Here is a 20,017-nt window from a genome sequence, read left to right on the forward strand (position 1 = left end):
AAGTTACTTGAATAAAAGTTAATCTTGCCAGGTAAATTTATCAATTTGATAAAATTGTTAGGAGTAATAGTAAACAGAAATTTAGTGTTAGATCGAATCCACAATTATTTTATAAACCTTGTAATGTTTCTTAAATACTTGGTTCAAACTGACCTCACAGACTACGCTGAAAAGGGTACAATAAATTTGAAGAATTTTCTTTGCATAATTAACCACCCAGTTATATCTGAAAAGTACTGTTAGGAGAACAAAAAGAATGTAGCTTTGAACAAATTAAAAGCCAATCAAAGGAAGCCAAAAAACATTTATTAATAAATTATGCATGCCTGTACGTACTACAGTATTACGTATTACAAGTGCGAGTCAGTAGCTCTCAGTTTTTAATTAATTCTCCTACAGAGAAAGAGAGAGTTTCAGTACTGTCACAAATGGCTACTGTAGATGTTTGAGTAATTAAAAGAAAGAAAAGGGTAAAAAAGGCAGAATCCAAAACACTGTAGTAGCCTAATCAACCTAGATAAAAAGCAAAGTGTATTACGTAGAAGAATATATACTCTTACAAAGCATCATATTATTAGTATGGATTTGGTATGTTATATAGATTGATAGTGGAAACACCTGTTTTCAATATATAAATTAAAGTATTTAAGTGATATAAATTCAAACTGTAAATTGAACTTTTATATAATGAATCAATTTTAACCTGTTATAGCATTAGTAGTATTCTCGTATTTTTTTATTCTTAAATTTTTATTACTAGTTACTTATTATTTTTTTTTGGTTCAGTTACTTTATTAACTTGTTGTTGTTACTATCTCCTCTTTATATGGCCTCTTCACTACCATATTTTTTTTTTTAAAACTGCTGTGATATGCTTTTCTTGAGCCGATGGTCTATGCGAAACAACCTTTTTACCTTTACTAGATAGGGATAAGGTCTACGTATGCACTACCCTTCACGTACTCCACTTGTGAGATTATACTGGGTTGTTATTGTTGTTGTTGTATAGAAGGTCAATTATATTTTTTAACCAGATTATCATTTCATATTTATCAAGAGATTCACTTATAATAATTAATTATGCTTATTAAGTGATTTAATTATGTAAATAAATTTTTTTTTACCCTATATGCATAGAAAATGAACACCATATATAAAAGTAAAATTCTTGGAGTATCTCGTGACCTTAGCATTCTTTTTCCGTCCTTCACTTTTGATCATTTTGCCCCAAAACACCCTTCACCCTTCACTATGTTTCTGTAGATGAAGCAGACAGTATATATCTTTACACAACACATATAAAGAGAAGCACATAGAAAAAACAGTAAAGCTTTACAAAAAATGGGTCCATTTTTCCCATCAGTACTGCTTTTACATACTAAAATTCAAAGCTTTTTTCTCTAAAAACACGATCCAAGTCCACCGGCTTCTTCCACCTTTTTCTCTGCTTCTTCTTCTACTTTTTTTTTCTTTAGTTTGGTTTCTTGAAATTACTGTACAATTTTTTATAGAAATGGAGGATCAGTATGGAATGGCAGATCTAAGACAGTATATGAACGGAAGGCAACTATTTGCTTCTATTCAACCACCGGAATTGTTACCTGTTACTACTCACCAACACAGGAATCTTATCGGGCCGGGCCACCATCAGTACGAGATGGTTATGGGTTTGGCCCAAGTTCCAGCTCATGGGCTTCCTCCTCACCACCAGCAACACCATGAGTTTCTTCCTGATTCAAGTACCACTGCCACTGCTGCTACTACGTCGAGTGCTGGGTTTAGTGGGCTGGAGATGGAGGCTGCTGCTGGCGGCGGCGACGGAAGTGGGCGGTGGCCAAGACAAGAGACTCTTACACTTCTTGAGATTAGATCGAGACTTGATTCTAAGTTCAAAGAAGCTAATCAGAAAGGGCCTTTATGGGATGAAGTTTCAAGGTATACAAATATATGCAAACCTAATTCACCACTCTATTTTCCTAACACTTTTTTTTTTTGGTTCATTCACTTGTTTCTAAACCTAATATATAGGCAAACTACTATGGTATTTTAGTTCGCATGAAAGGATCCTCCCGAACACTTTTTCAAACGTACATGATTTCTTCTTTTTTCCTTTCTAATTTTTCTATTACGTGCAAAAATACAAAGGGGCGCATACAAATTCTTCCTCAAATGTATACTTGATTTCTTATATTCTTTTCCCCCCCCTTTTTTTGGGTTCATTTACTTGTTCAGTCCTTCTAATTTTCTATTTTGTGCAAATACAAAGGGTTGCATATAGAACTACTAGTAGTATTTTAGTTCTTGCCTAGGGATCCTTGGAAAATCTTCTTCATAACTTCTTGATTTCTTAATTTTTTTTTTTTTTGTTTTTGTGTTCATTCACTTGTTCAATCCTTTTAATTTTTATTTTACGTGCGAATTTAAAGGGGCGACATAAAAACTACTCCTACTATAGTATTTTAGTTCTCGTAAAGAATTTCTCTTACAAATTGTCATTTAGATACGAATTTTTACATACTCTTTTTTCCCCCCCTTTTTTCTTTTGTGTCTTGTGGAGCTTTTGGACTATACAGATTTATACATTTTGCAAGAAACATGAAATTTCAAGATAATTAAGCAGCACTTTTAAGCAACCTCCTCACGCAGTGAATTGCTTGCCAATTTTAAATTAGTATTTTTTGGGCTCACTAGTTCAATCCTACTAAATTTGCCTTTTACACATAAATTCAAATAGACGGATAAAAACTACTACATTTTATCCTCCCAACATCTCTCTTCTTGTGAAGAATTTCCTACAAATTCGTACACTATATAATTTAAACTTAAATAAATATAAGTTACTCTTCTTTTTCTTCATTTTATTTGCTTTGTTTCTTGAGGAGGTTTTGGGAAATACACAAACTTCGTACAGTGTACAAGAAACATGAGTTTTCTAGAGAAAACAGCACTTTTAAGCAACCTCTCGGCAGTGAATAGGTTGCCAATTCTGTGTTAGAAAATGACAGTACATTAAAGTTCAGTTAGAAAATCAGGTGTTATTTTCATCTTTACTTCGTCGCCATTTGGCCAATCTCATTACATCACTCTCTGATCATCCATTTGAGAAAAAAGTAGGCTTTTTCACTTCCTTTTAGAGGCCAAAATTCCTATTTGCTTGTTTTTCTTTAGAAAAAGGAGAAGAAGATATTATAAGCATATGTCTGTAGTTCCCAATAACGTTGGATAGCCATATTCTAAATAGGGGTTTGTGTAAACAAACTTGACGAAGAAAGGACATGAGGATAGTCTATCCTTAGCAAACATCAATATCACGTGACACTATGTTGAATCATTTGTGCATTTAAAACTAGGGTTCCCTTAATATTTACTGGATTTAAGTTTACACACCGCAAATAGGCTCTCTGTCCTCTCAATATAGGGGTAAGGTATGCATATACACTATTCTCTCTAGACTTCACTTATAGAAATTTGCTGAGTTTGTTGCTATTGTACGCGGCAAATATGAAGATTTTTAACACTGCAATTTAATACTTTATAACATGTTATTTGCCTATATTTTTATGTTATCATGATAGGTCGGTTGTAAACTTGTTACTCAATTAGCAGTCAACTTAACCTGGTGTAAAAATCTATACACATTAGTCTATAAAACTTAAACTTATATTTATTTGATTTTAAGCTATATACACTGTCAGTTTAAGAATTATTTTTTAATATCATGTCACTTTTACCTGTTGTAGTGGGAATTTTCAATCTCAAGCAAGTTGAAATCTACTACAAACGTTAATCGTTCATGTTGCTCCATTTAAACTCTTTAACATTTATTTATTTACTTATGCTCAAAGAATTACATTAATATCTTTCCCTTTTATTTGCTATAATTGTAGGATTATGTCTGAGGAACATGGATACCAAAGAACTGGGAAGAAATGCAGAGAGAAATTTGAGAACTTGTACAAGTATTACAAGAAGACTAAAGAAGGGAGAGCTGGAAGACAAGATGGTAAACATTATCGATTTTTTAGACAGCTTGAAGCTTTATATGGTGAAACAAGCAATATTAATGCAACCTCAGTTTCAGAAACACATCATGTCGGAAGTCATTTTCCTTACAATCCCATTAACAACAACAACAACAATAATCACGATCCTCAAAATTTTCATCAATTAGCTCCTAAGCTATCTGATAGTCTTAGCCTCTCAAATTCTTCTGATTTCAACACTACTTCATCTGATGGTAGTGATCTCAACGAAAATTCGAAAGATCAAAAGGGCAAGAAAAGAAGGGGGAAGAGGAGTTTGAAGACAAAGATAAAAGATTTTATTGATGGACAAATGAGGAAGTTAATGGAAAAACAAGAAGCTTGGTTTGAGAAAATGATGAAGATGATTGAGAATAAAGAAAAAGAAAGGATATTAAGGGAAGAAGAATGGAGAAATCAAGAGAAAATTCGTATCGAAAGAGAGCATAAATTTTGGGCTAATGAGAGAGCATGGATTGAAGCTCGTGATGCTACTTTAATGGATGCATTGCACAAATTAACAAGCAAAGAATCAAAGAGTGCAACGACTAATCCATCTTCTGATCAAGAAACCGAATTTCGGGGCCTAAATGAGAATCAAAATGATAATGTGAAAGATGAACATTGGCCTGAAAGTGAGATTACTAGGTTAATACAACTTAGAACTAGCATGGAATCAAGATTTCAGCAAATGGGGTTTACAGGAGATGAGGTTTTATGGGAAGAAATAGCTGCAAAAATGGCTTGTTTGGGATATGATAAAAGTTCTTTAATGTGCAAGAATAAATGGGATAGCATAAATAGCTATCTAATGAAGTGCAACAAGAAAAGAAAAGAGAATTCTACAAGCTCATGTTATAATGTCCAAATCAACAGTGAACAACAAGGAAGATCATATTGTGAAGCAAGACATGTATCAAATGATCAAAATGCAATAAGTGATGGCAGCTGTTTTAGGTACTTAATGGGAGATGCTGATCAAAACTTATGGGAGAATTATGAATTGAAATTAAGCAAGGGTGGTGATAACTGAGTATTATGAGGATTCATACGGCCGACCTAGTTTGTTTGGAGCTGAGGCATAGTCGTTATTGTTGTTGTTATTGGCCATAACTTATCCCACAATGTAACATTTGGGAGGTAAGTTGTTTGTTTTACTGAGATTACTAACTGCTTTGTGGAACATACATTGATTTGAAGTTAACTGGTCCTAGCTAGGAGGTGCTTTTGGCTACCCAACTTTATATTTTCCAGATGTTCTATTGGTATTCTTGCATTCAAAGTGTTGACTTTTCTTCATCTTCTTTTCTCTTTAATTTGCTGATTTTCTTGAATTTTTCTGCTTATCTTTGCCTAAATATATGGTTAGTTCTTGAATGGTTTGTTTATCTCGATATCATTAAATATACTGAAACAATATGCCATCTTTGCAGACAATTTATTAATGTTTTTTTTCTTAATTTGGATTTTTGGGGGGGGGGGGGGTGTACAGTTGGAGACAAAATATTGCCCTTTATAGGATAATGCTTCCTTAGTAGGGAGGAATGTCAAATAAGAATGAAAGATTAGCTCTTTAATTTGGTTGAATTTTATCTCATAATACCATGTAACTTTAGGTTGTTTTCCACCAAGACTTTACATACAGCAATATATACAATACATGCAACATGCATTTTAGGATGTTGTAGCAATGATTTCATTTTTGTCAAAGGAAACTCTTTTACTAATGAAGATTTTCTTTAACTTTTCATTCATAAAGATGTGATTATATTCCACTTTAGTTTAAATGGTTTTGCCGGACTTTTCTTGTCTTGTCTGCCACTTACGCGTGTGTAATGAGATAACAACTCATAAAAAAGATGTTCAAGTATCTTATTAACATTTTGTATTCCACAAAAATGCACCACATTGGTAATCTATTGTAAAATTGCACCTGAGAATTTGGGGATTATGTACATGGAATGTGGGCACCATTCTACAAATGTAAATCTAATCATCCTTGTTCAAGGAAGATCTTTTATAAAAATGAAAACTTTGATACACTATTCATACGCATTGATATGTGTGCGATACTGTTTAACTCAGTGGGTCTGTCGTACTTGTCTTGTCTTGTCTGCCACTAGTGTGTGAAACGAGATATTATACTAAATAAAGTATCTTTATCTTAAAATAAGTATCTTTTCTCAAATTTTCCATATTGGGATTTCCAAGCTTTGTATGATGAACCCCCCACCCCAAAACCCAACAAACTCCATTCAATACTTGAAGGAAGTCCGTTACCCTCTTTGTATATGTAGTCTTTAGCACAATCTATATGATGCTATCTTTAGCATTCTTCCCTTTGAAAAGTTTTAGCTACTATGCAAATGATGCTGAAATTTTGTACTATAACAAGATACATTTGAAGTACATTCAAATAATGCAGAAAATTTGAGACTATCTGAAGAATTTATGTAGCATTTAAATTAGCTTACTTAACTGGACTAATTGGCTTCACCTGTTAATAGAGAAGTTTTTAGGCTGTTTTCAGATCAGACCCCAGCTGCAAGACCTTGCAGAAACTGTAAATTGGGAATAAATCAGACTTGAAATACAATATCGGAAGTAAGTGTGATCCACAATAAACAAAGATAAAAGTAGAAGAAAAAATTAGGTGTAAAAACAAAGAAAATATATAACAGACATCATTATAAATTACACGAGTGGATCAGAAAAATTTGCGGAGTTTCTGAGTTATGAGAAGTATGCAAAAACCAGTAGCTACGATTAATCCTTTGGTTTCACTGAGTGTTGTAGGCACATGAGAGAATTAAGCAGGAAGCCGGTGTACATGTTACGGATTCGGTCGAATCCAGTAACTTTGATCCAAACTAGTATATATTTGTCTTAAAAAATCCATTAAATATATATAAATTCTTAATTTAGAACCCAATAACTCAAAAAAATTAGAATTCCAAACCCAATAACTTTAAATTGTGACTCTGCCACAGGAGAGAAGGATATATATACTTATTATACACACTGACATGCGAAAGAAAATCTTGCTATATACACTAACGGATTTAATAACTTTAACACTGTGAATCAGTATTTTAATATGCTATTATATTGTAAATTATGTGTTTTATATTTTAGGTTACTAACCGCACTCATAATGATAGCTGCATGTAAATATATTTAAGATGACTTGATAGTAAATATTGTTAGTGCATAAAAATTAAATTCATGAAAATAGTATGCTATCTGTCATATGAATGTTAGAGTAATGAAGCTTCCCTACACAAGAAAAGAACAAAGAAAAACACCTTAATTATTTCTTGGTTTATTTTGTCGTTTTGAAGAGGAGTATTGGAGCAACGGTAAAATTGTTTCTATGTGACTTATAGGTAATGGCGGAAGCAGAATTTTCACCAAACAGATTTAAAAAATAAACACGCGAAAAAGCTTAAGAGATTCAACATCTATTATATATACATGAAAAAAAGTAAATCTTATATACACAGTATCATTTTCGGCGAAGGGGGTTTGGCTGAATCCCCTTTCACCCATCTAGCTCCGCCCCTTCCTATATGTCACGGGTTCGAGTCGTCGAAGCAGCCACTAATTCTTATATTATGATAGGTTGTCTACATCACACCCTTTAAGATGCGATCCTTTCTCAAACCTTGCGTGAACACGGAATATTTTATGCACCGAACTACCTCTTTATTATGTCATTGTCTACGAGGCCTCCAGTTTTGTTACTCCCAAGGCTTTCTAAAATCTCTTAGATAATTTACTCAATTCTCAGTCAAAGAAGTTATATGGGAAAGTTATATGGGAAGCAGAATTTTTGTGGAAGAAAAATATGATTTTTATATTTATTTTTGAAACTTCTGATGTATGGTGAGGCCATTGATATGACTAGTAACTGAGATTACAAAAGTACGTACTTGTCTAGTTTTCACTTCAGTTTCCCAATTCGGAAAATCTGACCATGTATTTTGCTTAAAGGATGTTCTCTTTATGTCTATGAATGGCAACCCCATTTTCAGATTTTATTAGACCTTTCAGAAAGTGTTGGAAAAATAAATATTATTATTATTATACTTCAATCAATATACTGCTCACAAATAAGACAAGTTGATGACGTTTTGTGACATAATTTATTTGTTTTGCTAAATAGAGCTAGATCTGAAGCTATTTTTATGTTTTCAGAAATGACCAGTTGACAGATTAATATGCAAAAATTAGCTTATTTTAAGAAGTATTTTTTCTCAAAAATATTTTTGGTGAAAAGCAGTTTGTGTTTGAATAATTAATTTGAAAAACACTTTTGAACAACAATTAGTGTTTGGCCAAATTTTAAAAAACTGCTTCTAAGTATATTTTTTTTCTCAAAAGTACTTTTCAGAAAAGCGTTTTTAGAGAGAAACTATTTTTTTCTGCTTTTTCAAAATTGCTTCTGCTTCTCCTCAAAAGCATTTTTTTTCTTTCAAAAGCTTGGCCAAATACCTTAATTTTAGAAAAAACCACTTTTGACGAAAAAAATATATTTTTGTCTCAAAAGAAGCTTGGCCAAACAGACTGTAATTAACAATTAGTTTACCAACCCTTCAGAAGTTGAGTGTATCATTTTCTCATCATATGTACACTTAACTAGATAATTGACAAATAATGTTACATTTGATTTTCTTTTTGTGTATCTGAAAGGCAGAATTATCCTTAAGATACGGAGTATATTATATATGAGTAAAAATTATTTACACCCTCCGACTTTATTTTTAAAATCAAACTCTCCTTAACTTTGAACAATCGGCATTCAGGGCTGGCTCTAACGTGACGAGGGGTAAGGCTTGTGTGTTAGGCCCCAAATTTTGGGGGCCCATTTTTTAAAAAATAATAGGTTTATAGGTATTTAAAAAATAATATTTAGTACTATTAATATAAAAGTAGAGTTTTTAATATAAAAGAAAATTGAGCTCTTTAGATATGTAAATAAAGTAATAATTTGACATATTTAAAAATGGGTAGATGAATAGTTTTCTCAATGTTTCATTTTTACTCCTTCATTAGATAATGTATAAAAAATTACTCTTTCTTTCTTAATATGTCCAAGTCAATCTTTCTTTTACCCAATCTCTTCATATTTCAGAAACCCCTACATATTTTCTGTCTTTCTCTTTAATATTCTTACTCATCTTCTTTCTCCAAGATTCCATTACTCACTTTCTTTCTCTAAGATTTCATTAGTTCCACTGTTCAACAATACTTTTAAGCTTCCAATAATTCTATACTTCTATTGCTCTATAAAATCTTATCTAAGATTAACAATATCTCAAGAAAGATTAAATGAGTTGGCTATATTATCAATTGAATAAAAATAATTAGAGAAAATCGCACGATTATAAAAAAAATTATTAATAACTTTGTATTTCAAAAAGGTAGAAGAATAGACTTCAAATAAAAATATATGTTATAACTTTCTTATAAAAATTTAGGCCTCATATTAAACTTTGGCTTTAGGCCTCGCATATCCTTGAGCGGCCTCTGTTGGCATTTCCCCCCTCATATGTTAATTGTCTTTTAAAATGCCTACTTTATCCTTGCATAATCATTCTTTGTTTTTTCTATTTCTTTAAAATGATGATAGTTTTTTCTTTCTTTCTTTTTTTAATTTTAGACTTACCTATAAAATATATAAATATTATTTCATAGCTCAAAAAATTTAAGAAAAATAAATAGCTTTATAAATTTATGCTTCTTAGTATTAATTAGTATTTGTATCCGGAAAAAAAGAGCCACCTTTCATTTTCCATGAGCCACATAAAGTAGTCCTTTATTAATACAATTAGGTGCGTTCGTTCATCATATTGATATATGAAAATTGCAATTTAAGTATTTCGCTTGTACTGTTGTATTATTATCTGTATTTTAGTTTCAAAAATCAATTTAGGTGAACTTTAGCTCGGAAAATAGATTGACTTGATTATCAATAAGTGAAAAGCAACAGCAAAAAATAAAACAGATTAAGTAAAAACTTGATTTCTCTAATAACACATGAAAAAAATTGATCTTCTCCTATGTTATTTTTTACATTTCTGATAAAAATTGTCATTTAACTAAAATATTATTTATAATAAACCATAAAACTAATCTTCCCGTGGGAGTAGAAAGAAGAGAAAAAGAGATTGGCGAGCGATTTATCATAAAATAATAAACTAAATAAGTTACTTTTTTCTTTTTAAATTTCGAAATCTTGAAAAAGCACTAAATTACTTACAAAATCTCAAAAAGATGGTTAAGATAACTTCGTCTGCATATGTTAAGCAGAAATCATTGTCAAAATAGCACGGTCTAGCCATTTTTTAGATTGGTAATCGAGAAATAGTCAGTGTTTGCGAAGTCATTGAAAAATAGCTATTATTTTGCTGAAATACGGAAAATTTCCAACATAATATGCAGGAATATGGAGCTCTTGCGTATAAACTTCTAGCATATTATGTTGGAACTCCACGACATAGAAAATTCCAACATAATATGCAGGATTATGGAGCTCCTGCGTATAAACTTCCAGCATATTATGATGGAACACCAGCACATTATAAAATTCCAACATATTATGCTGGAAGCTCATATGTAAAAAATTCGAACACAAGTATATTATGCTGGAATATTTTTAAATTTTTAACAATATTTTTGTTCAGATTTTATCTTTACATGAAAAGTGGCTAAATTTCGATTACTTTTGAAACTATGACTATTTTTTAATTACCAGTTGTAAATCTAGATGAATTTCACCCGAAATCATTACACAAACACTGCAAATGAGGGCTGACATCACAAGCCCATACTATAAGGTGCTCGGCCCGTTGAGATATGGGCTTTCTTGCTAAATTTTGTTGGAAGATTTGCACAAATAGGATTATTTAGTGGCACCGTACATATTTTGACCCCGTTAAACTTTGTTTTGAAAAAGTAACCCCGTTGCCAAAATTTTAAAGCACGCCACCGTAATCAAATTTTGATCTTGAGGGCCAAAGTGAATTCATTGTTACTATGTTAAACAGAGACAAGTTTGGAATAAATATACCAAACTTTTTGGATAGTTAGGAAGATAATGAAGGTCCGAAAGAATTTTGAAGAAGCAGAATAAACTTATTATGATATTTTGACCATGAATTCCTCTCCTATCAAAAAGCTTTATTAGAGATTGAGAAGTAACTCCCAAAGGTCACTTGGAAGAGATTTGTGTGTAATAAGGTAGGTATCTTAAATAGGTATTCAATTTGACTTCGGTAGCACATGGAATATTGTATACAAGAGATCGATTATCCAAGTGGGATATTGCTAACAATGTGGTTTGTCCATTGTGTGAACACAAGGATGAATCATTTGACCACTTATTCTTTAACTGCAATTTCTCTGCAATTTTATGGAGTAAATTACTCAGATGGCAAGGAGTGTATTCGTTTTTTATGGGCCGATAAAATTTTAGATGATCCGGGTCCAGTCGTCCGAGCTCATATAGGAGGCGTGGACTATAGCATACGAAAATCTAGGAATCGGACGAAATTTCAGTTTTATGGCCCTAAATCGCCAAAAAAAAAAGTAACGGTCATGGAAAGGCGGTGACTGTTGTTGCTTAGGTCATTTTTGAAGGGCCGGTAAAATTTTAGGCAATCCGGGTTCGGTCGCTTGGGCCTATGCAAGAGGCGTGGGCTATAGCATATGAAAATCTGGGAATCAGACTAAATTTTAATTTTGTGGCCCTAAAACACTAAAAACGAGTAAAGGTCATGGCGAGGCGGTGGCTGTTGTTCCTTAGATCATTTTGATGGGCTGGCTGACGAGCTCGAAACACACACTAAAATTATACTCGCTAATCAGATATAGTATAGTATAATATTATATCCACATGGATTGGATATAAACAATATTCTCATAGTTTCTAGCTTGGTTGCTATCCAAGATGATGAACAATTGAGATTTATATATTTTCTAACTAAAATTAACTAAGAATCTAAAGCTACTGACTAATGACAATCGAAGCAAGGAATAAGCAAAAAAGGTTATTAATGGGAGAAGATAGGGTTTTGATAGGATAGGTACTGTCACGACCCCAAATTATCCCTCCGTAAGGTGTCGTGATGACACCTAGTCTTTACGACTAGGTAAGCCTAATATTACAAAACAATATAAAGAAACACAACATTTTAAAGATAAATAACATATTATAAATAGCCAAGAGTAATACCACTCGGCATATGCAAAATAATTTTCCAAGACCCGAAATATCACTAAGTCACAAGTTGCTATAATCTATGTAGCTCTATACAAAAGTCTGAGGATAATAAAGAAAGTATCTAGGTGAGGGAGTAGAAGGGGACTCCGAAGATCTGCGGATGTAAGCAGAAGTACCTTGAAGTCTCTTAGAATCAGCAGCACGTACTAACCCCGAGGCTGATAGTTCGCACCTGGATCTGCACACGAAAACATGTGCAAGTAAGGGCATGAGTATACCATAATGGTACCCAGTAAGTGCCAAGCCTAACCTCGGTCGAGTAGTGACGAGATCAAGTCAAGGCCCTACCAGAGTAAATATAATAAATTAAACAGTAAAAGATATAAGTGAAATTTACGGTAACATAGTTAAAGAAATTCTCGAAAATTTAACAGTTAAGGGAGCCCTCGGCTCAAAACAAGGTAAACACAGTGGGCAAATCTCTCGAGATACCGTCCCGTAGTTTCAAATGAATATGCAGTACAAGGGGATCTCCCGGAATACGTCCGTAGTCCTAAAGTAAATATGCAGTACATGGGGATCTCTCGGAATACGTCTGTAGTCCCAAAATAAATATGTAGTACAAGGGAATCTCCCGAAATACGTCTGTAGTCCCAAAGTAAATATGCAGTACAGGGGGATCTCCCGAAATACGTCTGTAGTCCCAAAGTAAATATGCAGTACAGGGGGATCTCCCGGAATATGTCCGTAGTCCCAAAGTAAATATGCAGTGCTGGGGGATCTCCCGGAATACGTCCGTAGTCCCAAAATAAATATGCAACGCAAGGTGAAATGACAGGTATGACATCGAATTATACGGTTTATACTGGACACAGATAAGGCAAATGAGGACTTAGCTAAACATGAAGCACAAAATGTCAATTAGGCAGTTAAAACACGTAAACATGCTTTTCTAGTCTAAACTATATAATTAAACATATTAGTACGACTTAATAAGAGAAATAATTTATTATTAAAAAAGGTTAAACAGAATTTTTGCAATAATAACCCGTGTACGTACTCGTCACCTCACGTACACGGCGCTCACACACAAAATAATATCAAGATATCCTAAGGGGGAAGTCCCCAACACAAGGTTAGGCAAGCCACTTACCTCGAACTACTCAAATCACCTCGATAACACGTTCTTTCCACGAGTATCCAACTCCAAATGGCCCGAATCTATTCAAATAAATTGCATAATGTAAATATAACTACGAGTAACTAATTTAACTAATTAATTCGAAGCTAAAGCATGAAATTAGAAAAAATACCCAAAAGGTCACCCAGGGCTCACGTCTCGGAATCGGGTAAAAGTCGCAAAATACGAACACCCATTCACTCACGAGTTTACTCGTACCAAAATTGCTCAAATCCGATACCAAAATCTCGATCGAAACCCCAAAATTCGGTCTAAGAATGTTTCTCAATGTTTCACCCCAAATTCGAAATTTAACCATGAATTCAAGCATAGATTAGTGGAATATAACCATAAAGGAGTTAAGAATCGTTACCCAATCGATATCTCTGAAAACCCCTCAATCCCTCGTCCAAAATCCGAGTTTCCAACTTAAGGTTTTGATAAAAAATGGCATAACCTCCATTTTTTGGAACTTTAATACTGACCAGACGCGTCCTTCTTCGCGAACGCGGCAACACCCTCGCATTCGCGAAGTACAATTTACTTCCGCCCAAAATCCTCCATCGCGAACATGATGCACATGTCGCGAACGCAAAGACCACTCAGCTTGACCCTTCGCGAACGCGGGATCTCCATCGCGAACGCGAAGCACGAAATCTCGCCTGCCTCCAGTTATTCTTCGCGAACGCGAGGACCATGTCGCGAACGCGTAGCTTTGAGGTTCCACACCTTCGCGAACGCGAGAGCGACATCGCGGATGCTAAGAGTAATTCAGCTTCCCTTCCCAGATACCTTACGCGAACGTGAGGACTCCCTTGCAAACACGATGAAGAAAATGCCTGCAACAGAACACCAGAAATCTGCTATCTTCCAAAGTCCAAAGATGACTCGTTGAGCATCCGAAACACACCCGAGGCCCCCGGGACCTAGACCAAACATACCAGCCAATCTAAAACACCATACGAACTTACTCGAGCTCTCAAATCCCATCAAACAACGCTAAAATCACGAATCACCCTCTAATTCAAACTTAAAGAACTTGAAACTTCAAAATTCTACAACCGATGACGAAACCTATCAAATCACGTCCGATTGACCTCAAATTTTGCACATAAGTCATAATCAACATTAAGGAACTACTCCAACTTTCGGAATCAGAAAACGACCCCGATATCAAAAATTCCACTACCGGCCCAAAACTCCAAAAATTCGACTTTCGCCATTTCAAGCCTAAATGAGCTACGGACCTCCAAAACATAATCCGGACACGCTCCTAAACCCAAAATCACCTAACGGAGCTAACGGAACCGACAGAATTCCATTCCAGAGTCATTTTCATATAGTTCCTACTACGGTCCAAATCTTAAGGCTTAAGCTCTCATTTAGGGACTAAGTGTCCCAAACACTCCGATACTCAAAACCAATCATCCCGACAAGTCACAATAGTACAAAACGATTTGGGGAAAGCAGTTAATAGGGGATCGGGGCTATTACTCTCAAAACGACCGGCCGGGTCGTTACATCCTCCCCCTCTTAAAACAATCGTTCGCCCTCAAACGAGTATAAAGACATACGTGAAACTGTGAAAAGATGAGGGTACTGGCTGCGCATATCCTGCTCGGTCTCCCAAGTCGCCTCCTCGACCGGCTAACCCCTCCACTGGACCTTTACTGAAGCAATATTCTTTGACCTGAGCTTTCTGACCTGCCTGTCCAAAATGGCTACTGGCTCCTCAACATAAGATAGATCTTTGTCCAACTGAACTGAGCTGAAATCCAATACATTAGTCGGATCACCGTGATACTTCCGGAGCATGGACACGTGGAATACCGGGTGAACTCATGCTAGGCTGGGAGGTAAGGCCAGCTTATAAGAAACCTCCCCAACTCGCCGCAATATCTCAAAAGGACCAATGAACCTCGGGCTCAGCTTGCCCTTCTCCCCGAACCTCATGACACCCTTCATAGGCGATACCCGAAGCAAGACCCGCTCACCAACCATAAATGCCAAATCAAGAACCTTACGGTCTGCATAACTCTTTTGCCTGGACTGGGCTGTGCGAAGTCTCTCCTGAATCACCTTCACCTTATCCAGGGCATCCTGGACCAAATTTGTACCCAACAATAGGGCCTCGCCCGGCTCAAATCATCCCACTGGGGACCGGCACCGCCTACCATACAAAGCCTCATACGGTGCCATCTGAATGCTGGATTGGTAACTGTTATTGTAAGCGAACTCTGCAAGTGGAAAGTATCGGTCCCATAACCCTACAAACTCCATCACACAGGCACGAAGCATATCTTCAAGAATCTGAATCGTGCGCTCGGCTGCCCGTCCGTCTGAGGGTGAAAGGCTGTGCTCAACTCCACCCTAGTACCCAACTCCTGCTGTACGGCTCTCTAAAACCGTGATGTGAACTGTGTACCTCTGTCTGAAATGATGGATACTGGAATACCATGAAGGCAGACAATCTCTCTGATATAAATCTCAGCCAACCTCTCAGAAGAATAAGTGGTCAAAACTGGAATAAAATGAGCTGACTTGGTCAGCCGATCCACGATCACCCAGATAGCATCGAACTTTCTCAAAGTCCGTGGAAGTCCAACTACAAAGTCCATGGTGATCCGCTCCCACTTCCACTCTGGGATCTCTAACCTCTGAAGTAATCCACCCGGCCTCTGGTGCTCATATTTAACCTACTGACAGTTGAGACACTTGGCCACAAACCCAACTATATCTTTTTTCATTCTTCTCCACCAATAGTGTTGCCTCAAGTCCTGGTACATCTTCTCGGCACACGAATGAATGCAGCTATTGTTCACGCTCTTGGTGGAGAAGATCTCTTCTCGGCACACCAAGGAAACTACAGATCTCCGTAGCTGATGACGGTCTAGGCCAACTCTGCACTGCCTCTACCTTCTTCGGATCTACCTTGATCCCATCACAAGACACTATGTGGCCCAAGAATGCCACTGAATCAAGCCAGAATTCACACTTAGAAAATTTTGCATACAACCTCTTCTCCCTCAAAGTCTGAAGCACGATCCTCAGGTGCTGCTCATGATCTTCCCGAGACCGGGAATATACCAGGATGTCGTCAATAAACACAATGACGAAGGAATCAATATAAGGCCGAAATACATTGTGCATCAAATGCATAAAGTCTATTGGGGCATTGGTCAGCCCAAATGACATGACAACTCATAGTGACCATATCTAGTCCTCAAAGCGGACTTCGGGATATCTGGCTCCCGAATCTTCAACTGATGATAGCCAGAATGCAAGTCAATCTTGGAAAACACCTTGGCACCCTGTAATTGATCAAATAAATCATCAATGCGAGGCAAAGGATACCTGTTCTTCACTGCAACCTTGTTCAGCTGTCGATAATCAATACACAAACGCATAGAACCATCCTTTTTCTTCACAAATAAGACCGGAGCACCCCAAGGTGATACACTGGGCCTGATGAAACCCTTATCAAGAAACTCCTGCAACTGCTCCTTCAACTCTTTCAACTCAGGAGGAGCCATACGGTATGGAGGAATAGAGATGGGCTGAGTGCCCGGCAACAAATCAATGCCAAAATCAATATCTCTATAGGGCAGCATGCTCGGAAGATCAGCTGGAAACACATCTGGGAAGTCCCTCACTACTGGAACTGACTCGACTGTAGGGGTATCAATACTGACGTCTCTCACATAGGCCAAATATGCATCACACCCCTTCTCAACCATTCGCTGATCCTTAAGAAATGAAATGACCCTACGGGGAGTATACTCTAAGGTACCTCTCCACTCTAATATCAGCAAACCTGGCATAGCCAGTGTCACGGTCTTAGCGTGACAATCAAGAATAGCATAATGAGGCGATAACCAGTCCATACCCAAGATAACATCAAAATCTACCATACTGAGTAATAACAAATCGGCTCTGGTCTCAAAACCACTAAGAGCAATCAAACACGACCGATATACGCGGTCCACAATGAGAGAATCTCCCACAGGAGTAGATACATAAACAGGGGAACTCAAATAATTCCGAGATATCCCCAAATGTGGAGCAAAATAAGAAGACACATATGAATACGTAGAGCATGGATCAAATAATACTGATGCATCCCTACAAAAGATAGGGACGATACCTGTGATGATTGAATCTGAAGCAACGACCTCTGAATGGGCTGGAAGGGCATAGTACCTGTCCTGGCCTCCCCCTCTAGGGCAACCTCGACCTCCCCGACCTCCACTTCGAGCTGGCTAAGGAGGTGGGGTAGTAGCTGGTGCTGAAAGAATGGCCGGAGGACCCGGTGGAGCACGTGGAGGCTGATAAGTCTGTGGAGGTGCACCCCTCCTGGCTCTGGGGAAATCTCTAACCAGGTGACGAGTGTCACCACACTCAAAACAACCTCTCGGAGGACACGGCGGCTGAGACTGACTCGGACCTGGCCTACTGGACTGGCCGGTAATAGCACCTCGAGTAGGAGGCATACTGGATACTAGCGGTGCATAATAGGGCTCCTGAGGTCTAGGAGGAGCTGGAACACCGCTGGCTACTGGAAGAGCTGAATGAATAGGGCGACTCACAAAACCCCTACCATAGCGTGCTGCTGGTGCACGAGCTCCTGAATAATGACCAGTCTCTCGAGACCTCTTGGCTTCTCTCTCCTCTCTGTCTCGGGTAAACATGCCCTCCACCCTTCTGGCAATGCTCACTGCCTGCTGATAAGTGATGTCCATCTCCAACTCCCTCCTGGACATACTGGTCCGAATACTGGGGTGGAGTCCCTCAATGAAGCGACGAACCCTCTCTCTGACTGTAGCAACCAGAGACGTCGCATGGCGAGATAACTCACTGAAACAGACTGCATACTCTGACACAGTCATAGCACCCTGACGTAACTGCTCAAACTCTGCGCGCCAAGCATCCCTGAGGCTCTGGGGAACATACTCATGCAAGAACATCTCTGAAAACTGAGTCCAAGTGAGTGAGGCTGCCTCGTCTAGACTACTCAGCTCATAGGCATGCCACCACTGATATTCTGCTCCCCTCAGCTGGAAAGCGGTGAAAGAAACCCCGCTTGTCTCCACAATGCCCATAGTGCGGAGAATACGATGACACTCCTCAAGAAAACCCAGAGCATCATCTGAAGCTAGTCCGCTGAAAGTAGGTGGGTGGTACTTATTGTACCTCTCAAGTCTGAGCTGCTCTGCCTCAGAAGCAACTACCCTGATCTCATGCTGAATCGAAGCCACTGGGGGCATAGGAATATACTTTGGGGTATGATCAACCTGGACCCTGCTCAGGAGTACAGGCTACGGGAGTCTGTGCCCCTCCCCCGGCCTGAGACGTAGTGGGAGCTATCAGAAATAGTCCAGCCTGAGCTAGAGTGCTGAACATGCTCAAGAACTGAGCTAAAGTCTCCTGGAGGGCTGGAGTAGCAATAGGGATCTCAGGTGCTGGCCCTCCAGCTGGAGCTGCTGGGAGCTCCTCTGACGCAGCTCTCGCAGGTGCTCGGGCTGCACCGCGTGGTCGTCCTCTACTCCGACCCCGGCCTCTGGAGGCTGTGGCAGGGAGCTCGGGTGCCTGATCGTCGGTCCTCCCAGTACGAGTCCTCACCATCTGTGAGAAAGAATAGAATATAATCTTAGAATTTCTGGTGTCAATAACTCGCACGACAAGGAAATCAAGAAATATGATTGTTCTTAACAGTTACATAGCCTCCCGAAGATAAGTACGGACGTCTTCGCACCGATCCGCGAGACTCTAATAAACCGGCTTGTGACTCGCGACTCCTATGAACCTAGTGCTCTGATACTAACTTGTCACGACCCCAAATTATCCCTCCGTAAGGTGTCGTGATGGCACCTAGTCTTTATGACTAGGTAAGCCTAGTATTGCAAAAGAATATAAAGAAACACAACATTTTAAAGATAAACAACATATTATAAATAGCCAAGAGTAGTACCACTCGGCATATGCAAAATAATTTCTCAAGACCCGGAATATCACTAAGTCAGAAGCTGCTATAATCTATGTAGCTCTATACAAAAGTCTGAGGATAATAAAGAAAGTATCGAGGCGAGGGAGTAGAAGGGGACTCCGAAGATCTGTGGACGCAAGCAGAAGTACCTTGAAGTCTCCTAGAATCAGCAGCACGTACTAACCCCGAGGCTGATAGCTCGCACTTGGATCTGCACACGAAAACATGTGCAGGAAAGGGCATGAGTACACCATAATGGTACCCAGTAAGTGCCAAGCTTAGCCTCGGTCGAGTAGTGACGAGGTCAGGTCAAGGCCCTACCGGAGTAAATATAATAAATTAAACAGTAAAAGATATAAGTGAAATTTACGGTAACATAGTTAAAGAAATTCTCGAAAATTTAACAGTTGAGGGAGCCCTCGGCTCAAAACAAGGTAAACACAGTGTGCAAATCTCTCGAGATACCGTCTCGTAGTTTCAAATGAATATGAAGTACAGGAGGATCTCCCGGAATACGTCCGTAGTCCCAAAGTAAATATGCAGTACATGGGGATCTCTCGGAATACATCCGTAGTCCCAAGATAAATATGCAGTATAGGGGGATCTCC

The 20,017-nt window shown here is 37.7% G+C and overlaps 1 protein-coding gene across 1 annotated transcript; it reads left to right on the forward strand.

The window, feature by feature from the left end:
* The first annotated feature begins 1,310 nt into the window (after positions 1 to 1,310).
* On the forward strand, positions 1,311 to 5,321 carry LOC104106845 (trihelix transcription factor PTL-like). The gene is made up of 2 exons (XM_009615488.4): positions 1,311 to 1,935; positions 3,888 to 5,321. Exons 1-2 carry the CDS (start codon positions 1,514 to 1,516, stop codon positions 5,053 to 5,055), a joined length of 1,590 nt encoding a protein of 529 aa, XP_009613783.1. The 5' UTR covers positions 1,311 to 1,513; the 3' UTR covers positions 5,056 to 5,321.
* The last annotated feature ends 14,696 nt before the right edge of the window (positions 5,322 to 20,017 follow it).

The sequence above is a fragment of the Nicotiana tomentosiformis genome, chromosome 7, assembly GCF_000390325.3.
Source record: "Nicotiana tomentosiformis chromosome 7, ASM39032v3, whole genome shotgun sequence".
NCBI lineage: Eukaryota > Viridiplantae > Streptophyta > Magnoliopsida > Solanales > Solanaceae > Nicotiana > Nicotiana tomentosiformis.

Excerpts from the sequence above, each read along its gene's own strand:
- LOC104106845 (XM_009615488.4), top strand. The coding sequence starts at position 1,514 with ATGGAGGATCAGTATGGAATGGCAGATCTAAGACAGTATATGAACGGA. Across the intron at positions 1,936-3,887 it reads TTATGGGATGAAGTTTCAAG|GATTATGTCTGAGGAACATG; the intron begins GTATACAAATAT and ends CTATAATTGTAG.